At 36.6% G+C, this 12,758-nt stretch overlaps 1 protein-coding gene across 2 annotated transcripts; it reads right to left on the reverse strand.

Moving 5' to 3' along the window:
• Nucleotides 1-1,639: 1,639 nt before the first annotated feature.
• slc2a11b (solute carrier family 2 member 11b) lies at nucleotides 1,640-10,540 on the reverse strand. Of its 2 annotated transcripts, none has more exons than XM_066689530.1 (12): nucleotides 10,420-10,540; nucleotides 9,295-9,393; nucleotides 8,235-8,395; nucleotides 7,393-7,517; nucleotides 6,822-6,951; nucleotides 6,564-6,712; nucleotides 6,188-6,375; nucleotides 5,952-6,062; nucleotides 5,361-5,462; nucleotides 4,741-4,816; nucleotides 3,890-4,017; nucleotides 1,640-2,858 (listed from the first exon to the last, which is right to left on the reverse strand). In XM_066689530.1, exons 1-12 carry the CDS (start codon nucleotides 10,465-10,467, stop codon nucleotides 2,667-2,669), a joined length of 1,509 nt encoding a protein of 502 aa, XP_066545627.1. In that variant the 5' UTR covers nucleotides 10,468-10,540; the 3' UTR covers nucleotides 1,640-2,666. The 2 variants fall into 2 exon arrangements, with proteins under 2 accessions (XP_066545627.1, XP_066545626.1); XM_066689529.1 differs by lacking the exon at nucleotides 10,420-10,540 and adding an exon at nucleotides 9,912-10,388.
• Between the last annotated feature and the right edge of the window lie 2,218 nt (nucleotides 10,541-12,758).

The raw sequence follows: 12,758 nt of genomic DNA on the forward strand, positions 1-12,758 counted from the left end.
ATTTACTATCAGGGCCTTTTACTCTGCAGTGTAACCTTTATTGTTATTATAAATACTGTTGTATCTTGTATCTAGTTTGTTGGATAAAAACCTAACAGCTACTAAACCTTGCGTTGTTTAACCTTGATATTCCAAATTAATGTTTTAACTGTTGGGAGTGATGTTTTTCAGGCTTAGATTGACTAGTATAAGGTAATCCTATTGAAAACGGAATCTGGGAGATAATCAAAATTGGGGGATAATTCATTTCTTTGATATGCAACTTTAAATTGTAGTGGTTTTGTAAATTCTCAGTACACACTGATTAAGAATTTTCAAGTTTATTACAGAAAACATAAATACAGGTTAACCCGGAGCCTTCCTTTCACCCAAAGTGAAGAAAAGAACAAAGGATGTGAGTTGGAAGACATCTTTTTGTATCTTCAGATAGTGATAAGTCATAAGTCATAAGTCATAAGTGATTACATCTCATTAAAATACAGTTGTATAAAATAGTTTATCACATACATAATAATTAACATAGACCTGAGTTTGTTGCTGATGTTGAAGTGTTTGATTAGTTAATTGGTGCTGGTCAGCATTCTTCAGGCAACTGATGTTTATCAAATACATTGTTTTAAGTCCTTAATAAAATACCTGCGCCCCAAAACACACAACCTTTATACTGTTTGACTGTTTTAGCTGACTGAATATCCTAGAAGGCCGTGGCTGCATGAATTAACCTAAAGGCAATAGCTGACTGAATAATTCTATAGACGATGATTGATATAACAAAAATAAAAGAACTGTAGGCAATTCTAGAAACAAATAACCTGAGACAGAGACAGGGTAACATGACTTACATGTATGAAACTAGAGACCAAAATGCCTTAAGTAGCCCCCAGAAAGAAGTAAAAAAAAACGGATTGCTTTATATACAAAACTGAATTAACAATATGAAACCATTAATAATATAAAGAATACACTGATCAGCCATAACATTATGACCACCTGCCTAATATTGTGTCGGTCCCCCTTTTGCCGCCAAAACAGCCCTGACCCGTCGAGGCCTGGACTCCACTAGACCTCTGAAGGTGTGCTGTGGTATCTGGCACCAAGATGTTAGCAGCAGATCCTTTAAGACCTGTAAGTTGCAAGGACTTGTTTGTCCAGCACATCCCACAGATGCTCGATTGGATTGAGATCTGGGATATTTGGAGGCCCAGTCAACACCTTGAACTTGTCATTCATCAGACCAGGCCACCTTCTTCCATTGCTCCGTGGTCCAGTTCTGATGCTCATTGTAGGCGCTCATTGTAGGAACACCCCACAAGAGCTGCAGTTCTGGAGATGCTCTGACCCAGTTGTCTAGTCATCACAATCTGGCCCTTGTCAAAGTCGCTCAGATCCTTACGCTGCCCATTTTTCCTGCTTCTAACACATCAACTTTGAGGACAAACTGTTCACTTGCTGCCTAATATATCCCACCCACTGACAGGTGCCATGATAACGAGATTATCAGTGTTATTCACTTCACCTGTCAGTGGTCATAATATTATGGCTTATCGGTGTATAAATAAAAAGTAAATTTCCCCACTAAAAATGCATGACAAAAAAGTGAAGTATCACAGCATCCAAGAAAGCAAACAAACACACCAGCTTCACTAATTCATGTTTATTTCAATATTTTTGCACAAGCTCACAAAATCTCTGAGAGCAATGGAATACATAAAACATTGACATGACATTCAGTAGTTCAGACAACCTCCTATGGAAGTAGGTGGAGAAAGTAATGATTGAAGTAATGGGGATATTTTGACCTTAATTCTTATGGCTGAGGGGACGAAGCCTAACCGTGAGGACGAGGTCATCATAAACCCCACCACCTGGTGGTTGGAATCAAGGAGCTGCTGCAAAGGTTGAGACTGGGGGAGTCGGAGGGCTGTTGATCAGTGTTTAGGTGCGATGGAAGTGAGCTACTGACGCAAAGAACTTGTCATGTGGTACTTATGATAGTGTGTGTATGTAAGGGAATATCTCATTGGTTCAGAGCAAAGCCTTGGCTTGGAGTGAAGCCTGATTGGGGGTTGTCTTCCTCCTGACCTTTATTTGAAATTCCATTAATAACCACATATATCTATTTGTAATACTTCTATCAAAAACTGTTTTGAAATGCGTTATTCTAAGATTTGTTAATCTTACTCAGTGTGTCCATTTATCCACTTTTCTATATATTCAGTCAGTGCGTTAGTCTCTGATGCAGTTCAGTATAATCCCTGAGTACCTTGAACAGAAAAGCCACTATTCTAATCTAGTTCTTCCAATGGGACATGTCAAATCTAAATATATTAGTGTACTGTATATACATTTTTATTTTTCTGTGAATCACTAATTGAAGCACTGACATTATCTGATACAAAGGTATTGAACTATTGGGCACAAATATATCTACATTTAAAGAATCCCTACTGTTCGTACAGGTGACCATCTCCTCAAACCCCAATACAATATTACGCACAAAACATTGTTTTTTCCAATTTGGAAATGTTTCTCATTTATTTGAATTTGGTTGTTAAAATGTCTAACAGATGTTGTGTATAGGGGTTTTGCCATAAGAGCCATTGCACTAACCAAAAAGAACCTTACATTATTTGAAGCCACCACAGAATTGAGAGTAGTTAATATTTTCACAGTGGTGTGGACAGCAATACCTCTGGTTTGTTATTTTCATCAAGTTTGATACCGTTACGAGCCTGAAATTCCTGTTGGATTTCAAGGAAGGTTTTGTTTTTGGTCTCAGGAACGATGAAGAAAATGTACAGTGCCACCAGGGAACATATAACCAGGAACACCAGGAAGCAGTACTGCTGAAGGCCATTCTGAAACAAATTAGAGGTAGAAAGAAAGTGACTTCAGTTAGTTCAGAAAAATATGATTCATTGGCAAGGCAGGAATAACTAGGTTGATTCAGAAACACTGTGGGATTTGTCATGGCCTTCAATGCCTTAAATATACAGTGTTCTCTTAAGCGAAATGGTAAAATTGGAATAAATGTTGATTAAAGTAAATCTTTGCCTTTTCTTAGACTTCATCTGATGTTCAGAAAATCATGAATGTTAGAAAGCTTAGTCACTGATGATCCTAAACTTTGCATATAATTGTAAAAAACCCACATTTTATAAAAACAAAATTAACTTTCTAAGTTTTTATGACGGGCAATGTTTCAATGTTTAAAACCATAACCATAGGCGTAGGTCCCCAAATAAATTGTCCACCACAAATAATTTAAAATTTAAATTTAAAAAACACCCAATGTTTAAAAACAACCTGATGGTTAGATTGTTGTTGTTTTTTCCTTCCTCTTTAAATTTTCTTTCATGCCTAATAACATTTTATCAAAGTGGTCATGTAGGAGAACGTGTCAATCACAATTAGAATAGAGTCTTCTTATTGGCTCCTGATGGTACACATGATCAAATGTTTAGTTTTTTATGTTATTAAATTTAATGTTGAGCACCTGGCAGATTAAAAAAGGTGGCAGAGGAATAAGAGAGAGGGGCAAATTATGTTCCCATCTGCCGCTATACATACTTGGATTGAGCCAGGAGAAGGGCCCAGGGGAAAAAACGAAAGGAGAGATATAGTTAACAAGTAGAAAAAACACTTTGAGAATTCTATACAGGCCCTGTATTACTTCTTCCACTCAGTACAAAAAAAAAATCACCTGCATTCACCTGCATGAGGCCGCAGAGAACTGGCAACAGAAGTTCGCACATTGTTTTCTTATGTGGCAGGAATTTACAGCAACAATCAGACAGCAGCGTTGCCCACAATGTTGGAAAAACCTATTTGTATAGGTTATTTTTAATATGAACCCTTAAGTGAAAATGACAAGGGGGGAAAAACATACCACAATGAATGGGAAAATCATTCCTATCAAAAAAAAGCTAAGCCAGTTTACAGATCCTCCAATGATGTAGCCTGCTGGGCGTGCTGTCTGAGTAAACAGCTCTGTGGTTAAAATGTTGGTCACGCCACCTGGGAAAAGCAAATGAGGAACAGAAAGAGAGTTAATATAGACAATAAGAACTAAATGGACTATTTATTAAGCAATTGGACCAAGTTACCCCAAGATGCAGAGCCACTGTGTTGCAGGATTTAAAAGTATGGACAGCAGTCTAAGGGACCACAGTGCCCATCTAAGAGGAATTGTATTTTCTGTGCAACCCTCCAGTGCTCATATGAGGCCGGTGTTGTGAGTTGAATTAATGAATTAAAAACAATACTTGAAAGTATACAAACAATAAAAACTGGTCATTATGAATAATAATCCTATTTGGAAATATATGCACCCATAATCAACTTGGTTATGAAGCAAATTACAATAGACTACCTTATTTATTCTGAGTGAACCGAATTATCTGATATATCTTATATTCTTATGAAGGCTTATTATTACAGCTACTTTCTAAAATGGCAGCACAAGTTTATTATAGTGTTCTTTCCTTTATTTTTCTTTGTTCTGGATCAGTTACACAAAACAACTTCTGTCACTTGCTGGTTGTGTTTTAAGCCTGCACTGATTCTATCAAGGAGAATCTAGTTTAGCTGTAGTTATTTCAAAGATTTCCTATTATACAGATTTGAAGTTTAAGAATTTGTGCTAAATGGTCTTGCATTACAGCATAAAATATAAAGATAAACAAATGTGCTGAGGAATACTGCTGATGTAGGTTTGGTAATTCATATAAAAAACTTCACCTGGTCCTAATCCAAAGCTCAGGATAAAACAAAACACACAGACCATGCTTAGATAAGGTACCCAAGGGCTGGCATCCTGCAAGGAATATAAACATAAAATTGCATGTTTAAATACTACACAGAATGGAGTCTATCACTCAAGAGGAGGACCACCCCAAACTCATGCCTGACTTCTGCCTTCATACGCATAAGCATCCCTCAGCAAACTCACTTTCCCAGCATTCATTGCTTTACATCCCTCTTCCACCCCAAACGCTGCCTTTGCAACAGCTCCATGGCACATTCCTGCATTTATAAAATTGCATAACCACCTCGGTATGCATACAGGAGCTGCTGCTATAACTGGCAAACGTTTCACACTAACAACACATCAAGACATTTTCAGCGCTATCAGAATTTGCAACAGCACAATTTTGTTGTAAATTTATGAATAACAGTAAAATAATTTAAACTCAAATGTGTGATGTTGCATCAATGTAAAAGATGAAGTTACATGGTGCAACCTTTTATAGATCAACCTGGGTCTTATTCACTCCCTGCTGTTTGTGTTTTATTATTACCAGATTTGTTCATTCTTTACAATGTTTTTTAGAGTGAGGGTACGATATGAAACACCTTACCTGAAAACTCAGTGTCAGTGTTAGACAAACACACCACAGGGTCATCAGCGAATAGCCTCCAATTATCAGCACCCTTCTTCCAAGAGATTCAATTAATATGCCCTAGAAAACACAAAGCTTCACATTCAACACCACAAAACGTTGTCACATTTTCATCCAAAGAAACAATAATAATAATAACAATAATAAACGTATTGCATGCATGTCTGTTCATTTAAAGACCTGGCACTGGTTTACAAGAAAACAAAACACGGCATCAATTCAAAGTGTAAAGTGCCACTCCAAAGGAACAGAACACCACCTTAGTTAATATGTACTGATACTGTATCTCTAGCTAGCAGGTACTTTAAATAACAAATAGATCAATGTATGGTTAACCTATAACATATCAATGCATGTTTTTAATCTATGTAAAGTACATACTAGTTTATTTTCTTCAAACCCTATTGTGGTAGTAATATACAAAAAAATGTATCTTGTATATTTGATTAAAGTGTCCACTAAAGCTAGTTTATATTGTGCTACAGTTCTTGGGACAAGATTACATTCCCAGTGATACAGTCTCTTTGTTTTTGGTCTTGTCGTACTTACGCAGGTCAATGCAGTCAGACACTCACAGGCCCCGGTGCCGATTGTGACATAGGGGATTCTGGGCTCTGGAATTCCAGCTCGGGTAAAAATGTAATTTGCGTAGAAATAAATCTATCACGGGAAACAAGGGAGATTTCCATTCAATATTAAATATGAAAGGAAAATCAGAAATGCTGCAAATGATTACATTGTGAATATTGTATTCACATTGGTGCACTATATGCTACACCACTTACAGCATTGATGCCATTGAGCTGCTGAGCAGAGTTCAAGATGATCACTGAAATGAGCTGCCAGCGCAGGCTGCGGTCCATCACTACCTCCCAGGGTTTTTTAGCCTTGGTGCCCAGGGCTGTGACCCTTTCTTTCTCCATGTCTTCCCTCTCAGCGTGGCAGTCATCAGGGCCATGCAGTTTCTTCAGGGCTATTTTAAGGAGTTCAGACACAGACGCCATTGCTCCACCAGCTCTCACATTGTCTAAGACACTTGTATGCTGTAAGGATCTGACTAATTAAATCCATTATTTGTTTTATTATCATTTATGTGTATTCCTTTACAGCAAAATCCACATAATTGAAAGGTCCAGTGATGTCATTGGATGCTGTGCCTACCTTTCTTGCATTCAAGGTCATCCCCCTTATCAATCAGCAGGTACCTCGGGCTCTCGGGAAACCAGGGCAATATCAATAACTGAAGGACTGCAGGAATGCAACTGGTAGACAACAGAATTGGCCAGTACTCCTCTCCGCCCAGCAACTCTCTAAATTGATACAGACCGAATGTTTAGGCTATATGGATAAAGGAAAATGAGAAAAAAACCTGAGAGTGTTTCACAGAAAACGTGTGTTTTGTTCCTGCCTTTTACTCACTTTAGTCCTATGACTTGTCCCATCAATATGCCTCCTGTGATGAACACAGATGTTCCCATGGCCATTACTCCTCGCAGAGATCGAGGCGCAATCTCTCCCAGGTACAGAGGTTGAACACAGATGCCAATTCCTTTCAATTCGTTAAAAAAGAGCAGGTATAAGTATTTAACAAGTATTTAACAGTCATAATGAACAGTCTGCACATTAGTGTTGTAGAAAATATAATTTATAATTCTTACTGTGGTTTGGCAAAAAAACAAAAAAATCCATCCTAATGAATACAGTTCGTTTGTTTTATTTTCTGTATCTGTGCCATACCCTTCAGCTCTGTTCTTGTGGTTTTACAGTTTTGCCGTCCTGAATCCTATTACAATAGCTCTTTGTTCAGTGCTAGTATTCCTGCAGAAGTGGACTAATCTTTTAAATCCTCTCACTCGCTACAACATAATGGCATGTTTTGGTTTTATAAATCCTCAAAATCTGCCCTACAGGGAGAACAGTTTTTCACTTTTGCTTCTGTTAAGACTTAATAAAGTCGTCCAGTGGAAGAGATGCTGAACATCAGGTTTACCTGCATTTAGCCCGATAAGAAAGCGTCCAATGATTAAAAGCTCAAACACTCCAGTGGGGTAGCTCAGGCCCATTAACAATGAAGCTAACAAGGCAAATACATTGTTTACCAGTAGAGATCCTTTTCTGTAGTAAAGAAAACAAAAAATAAAATAAAAAATGAAGCAGTCTGCTAAGCATGATTAATCAATTTATTTGCTTTTTTATTTTACCTTTAACAAAAGCACTTTCCAAAACTGATTCATATACTGTTGCTCTGTAGTGTTTTAAAATATCACTGAAAATGCAGAATTATTACTCTCTCTCAATAACTTTGAACACTTTATCTAATGACCCTGCTGGTAAATGTTACCTACAGAGTGGTGCAATTAGTTGGCAGGGAATATAGACACAAAGACTTCTAAAATTCACAAAAGCTGTCTTGTGACTTCTGAAAACATTGATGGATTTGTTAGTTAGAAAGTTAGTGCATTAAAAACATGCAAAGCCTGACTCCTTTTGTAAGACCAATTAACAAATGGCATGTTGTAAATATGGACAAGGGCATCTGCTAATACATAAATAATAATAATAAACAGGTTAAAGATTTTCTTAAATTAATAATTGGTCACTTTAATACCTTCTTTAAAAATGTATGTTCACATCTTCTCAAAAAGTCTTCTCGTGATACTGATACATGAATTAAGCATACCGATATGGAGAAAGCTGAAAGTTTGTTTTGCAACATAGTTTATAACACGCCTTATACATTTATTAAATGAATAAGGGAATTTGTTTAAAATTGTATACCAGTTATTCTGCAGTATGATGTACTGTGCTACACAAAGAAGTGACAGCACTTACCTCCCCACCCTAATAGCAAGGGCTCCACCAATAGACGCCCCAATGAAACCACCGAGAGTGAAAATGGAGACGATGGAAGACCAGAAGAGAGTCAGCAATTCTTCACTCATGTAGGTGTTATATCGCTGAAACCACGTCTCATTCATGAAACTCTGTATGGGCTTTGAATTCAAAGATAAAAATCATATGCAGCTGAAAGCACCCATTCTTCATTTGACACAATCTTATTCAGTGATGCGTTTGGTTTAGAAAATACTGTTAATTCAATTGCAAATATTCATCAATTATATTTATTGATATGCTCCTTTCACTTTAGTAAAAGTCCTGGCTGTAAATAACTGTTTTAAGGTCATCACTTATGTGAATCACCTGCAGATTAGAACATTTTAAAAACTGTGGAAATGTATCATTGTATGCTGAGAGCTTAAATAAAGCTGCTCTTTTTACTTGTTGCCATTCACTTTATCCAATTCTCTCTGAATCAGTCTGACTATGAATTTGTAGTTGTTGTTGTTTTTTTCTGTAAGGTTTAACAAATAAATAAATAAATAAATAAATAAATAAATAAACAAGTGTGACAAAATGAACCTAAGCATAGATGTCCTGATACGACTGTGCTTCATCTGCGTAGTTCATGTGACTGCGTGACTGTGTCATTGACCTAGACCAAACCATCTCTTTGATGTGAACGAATCCATCACAAGCTGTTTCAGAATTACCTGATCACAATCTGTATGTATGTAATTACTTGAATGATTGAGTAAGTATATACATAAAAGGTGGTCTCATGATATATATGTCCAACCACAGAGGAAATAACTATAGGCTCTTCAGTAGTGTATAATGACTTGACTGAACACTTCACTGGTTTAATTTGTCAAGGATCACTATTGTATATGATAACGTCAACAGCTGTGCAATTCTACTTAAAAACACGAATAGATTGCAATGTTAAAAGTATAATATATTCACATTCAGACCAAAACAAGTCATGCACCCTCCATCAACACCCAGGCAACTAAAGAGCAAAAATATGATTTCTGAATTAGTGGTCACTCACCTTGGTAGGAGCGTTGATGATGGATACATTATATCCATACTGAAAGGTCCCTCCAATGCAAGCTGCACAAACAGCCAGCACAAGGGTTTTGTTAGGAACCTGCAACCAATAATACACAGACAAAAAGTAAATCTCAGGGGCTGTAGACCGGTTGATTGAATTATTCAGATATAGAAAAGATCCCCTGGGTCCTTGTCATTCATCACATCTGTACCAAGGAAATGTTGCAGTAGACACACGTTGCATTCAAATTCGTACTTAATTTAAAGCTCAATAAGACCGACACAATCAAGGATACATAGCGGCATCACACTGCTCACTTCAGTTATATAATTACATATTTTTTGTACTTCACGTTATAGGCAATTTAAAAAATAAATACAATCGTGCCTAAATCCCAATAATACCTGTCATTATCTGTCTAAAGCAAAAGCGAAAGGTGATGTTTTCCTGGAGCACGCTGGATTACAGAGCTGGGAATGGGAAACAAACATCTGGCTCACATCCCTCATCTTACTGTATTAATCCTAACCATTAACCACTGTTACACTAAGACAACGATGCGCATTCATTTCAAACTATTAAAACTCTTTCATTCAAGTACTTTTCTAACTTACCAGAACTTTCTTTGGAGTTTTTACACCTTTTAGCAAAGGCTGATATTCCGTTTCATTGGAATCTTTTGCCATTTCCCCCCCTCAGACTTCACCGACTATAGCTGATATGTTTATTTAATTGAATGCATTAATTAAAAAATGACTAAAGCCTAATACTGATAAAAAAACACCGATTGTTGGTAACGATTGTAGCTATATTTGTGTCTTCTGCTCATCTGCAATCTGCGAGCTGGGTTTTAACCCGGACTTGCGGATGCGGAGGCTGTCCTCTACTCTACATATATAGGAGCACAGTGGCCCTGTTGTTGGAGGCAGGGTCCTCGTGTACTGGAAATAAATTCAATTACACACAGTTTTATCTTTGTCTGTTTCTTTGCTATTGAGACTAATTTGTGTCACAGAGATCACAACACAATTGCGTGTCCTCTCAGTTCAATTACGGCTTGTGCTAAGTGCATGAAATACGCAAAAGTGTGACATTAAAAAAGGGAAATAAAAGAAAAAGTACCTTTGTCTTTAATTCTGTGGACACCTCAGTCCCATCGGGGCTATCCATTTTAAATGCACATGCTTTAAGTAGTTTAGGAATAATAGTGTAAGGATTAGCCACTTTCTTTTTAACTCCACCTTTAAAAAAAAAAAACTAATGGCTAAGGGCTAGACCCGTTGCCAGGCATGGTGATAGGTGCTCTTTTTTTTTTTTTAAGACGTATTTAACATAGCTGAAGGGGTATGAAAGATAAGAGAGTTTTTGTCAGGGAAAGCAACTGACCCAAGTCAATAACACAGTGTTGTTGCACTCTTGGGTTTCTCATGCTAGTTACACTGACATCCTGCCCAGGGCATTGCCTAAATAAGACAATCTTAATAATTATAACTACGACTATAGCCTATCTAGTTAGAACGGTGTTTTAAAGATTGCACACGCTTATACAATGTGCATACATGTTTAAAATCTATACAATGACATGAAATGGCCTGTGTTGGACAGAAATTGGAGTTTGCACTATTTTTGTCAGAAATATAAACTTATTTTACCTTGCACTGGTCTCATGTGAGGAGGAAACTGTTTCATTCATACTGGAAGCATTCATTCTGCCAGTATCTTGAGTTAATTAGGTAAAAGTGGTAGTTTTCCACCAAACTGTTTAAAACCTTCCTGCTGCCATTCACAATTGGCTTTCAATACATTTTGTCTCGTTTTAGTTTTTTGTTGTTTTGTTTTTAGCCTTTATGTTTGGGACACAAAGACCCCATTGTCGCAAGAGTCAAGCGAATGACCCAGTGAGGTTTTATCTCAAATGTGTTCACAAAGGATTGTGTTGAAGAGACTGTGCTAGTTTAAGTTTATTTTTTCAAATGCACATGGAATGAACTTTACTTTGCCATTACTGTATAATTTATAAACTGTGTTTTCCCATTATAAGTAAATGTTACAGGTAGAATTCCCTGATACAAGTACAGTTATCCTCTACATCTTATATAATTGATTGACACTTCTCTCACTTATCCATATTTGACCTGTTTTCTGTGTGATTTGGCATATTCAGAATGTCAGAAATTCTTCCAAGTCTTCTGCTCTGTTGGCATGTGCATGATGGGTCATTAGACCATAAGAAAAGCAAGGAAAGTATTTATGAGAGGAGAGGTGATCTGTCCAAAAAATGGTCTTATGCTATTCTCTAATTGTCTTAAACATACCTATTATGTCTGTGCATTTACAATTAATATTTGTGTCAGTCATACTTGTATATCAGTCAGCCAGATGTACTACAAGTAATGAGGCTACATGGGAAATGTCTATAATAATAATAATAATAATAATAATAATAATAATAATAATAATAATAATAATAATAATAATACATTATTGTTATTATTACTGCTGAAGTCTGGTACTTTTAATCTTGCATGTCTTTAATCAAATTAAATTAATCTAACTTTCCATAAAATGAGAATCAGGTAGCTATAACAGCATACGTTGCATCCTTGATCAATCACACCGATGCACAACAGAGCAGAAGACTTGGAAGTCTGAAAGTACTTATGCCTTATACTTAAAATAATTACTAATCTGTGAATGGAGGAACTGTCTGACAGCAATTTACATGCTGATGGCAAAGCATTAAAGAGCAGATGCATGTGGTTCTTCGGTGCCAACATAAGGCACATGATCTGCCCTCACAATAGAAGAGAAAGTCCCATTTTTAGGAATTTCTCAACAGATAAAACATGGTAGTTATTTATATAAATTAATTTAACAGAATTGAAATTGTCATGCCATGCCATGCTTAAAATGTGCTGTAGCACATATAGAGCTGTGTATAACTGTATTCTGAGCTCCAAAATCCCAAAAAAGATTATAATACAAATCTCTGAACTTTGAACGGCACCTCCTGAGAGATTAAGACTATTTGGAACAGAAACATTGCTAAACTTCCTATTGTCATTACTAAATAGTTTAGTACATGATACATATAACACTTCAACTTCAGCATTTATAGAACTAAGAAGAGAAGTTTGACAATATATCACAAACTTCAGCTTTCTAAATGCTTATAATGTGTGTTTGTAGATTAAAATCTCTGTATTGAGCATCTAAAAGGGGTTAACCAAGCATTGATGAGCTTATTAGTGCTACAGTTACATTTTAACAAACATAGTCTGCAAAGATTAAAATACAAATTTGACAGTATCTGTTGGGGTGACACAATACTGCATCTGCTATGCCCAAAAGTGCCATTGCCAAATATAGTCTCTGTTGGTGATAGTATTTGGCATCTATATAGGTCAGTGGCTCCCAATGCCTCCTGCTGGGTCTTGATCCAACTGCACTCTCAATTACTT

This window comes from Amia ocellicauda, chromosome 17 (genome assembly GCF_036373705.1).
Source record: "Amia ocellicauda isolate fAmiCal2 chromosome 17, fAmiCal2.hap1, whole genome shotgun sequence".
NCBI lineage: Eukaryota > Metazoa > Chordata > Actinopteri > Amiiformes > Amiidae > Amia > Amia ocellicauda.

What these genes read in the sequence shown, in the direction of transcription:
- slc2a11b (XM_066689529.1), bottom strand. Translation starts at nt 9,983, where the DNA reads ATGGCAAAAGATTCCAATGAAACGGAATATCAGCCTTTGCTAAAAGGT. An exon ending in CTTGCTATTAGGGTGGGGAG is followed by an intron (nt 7,518 to 8,234) that starts GTAAGTGCTGTC and finishes TCTTTACTACAG; the next exon opens with AAAAGGATCTCTACTGGTAA. An exon ending in CACTGACACTGAGTTTTCAG is followed by an intron (nt 4,817 to 5,360) that starts GTAAGGTGTTTC and finishes TATTCCTTGCAG; the next exon opens with GATGCCAGCCCTTGGGTACC.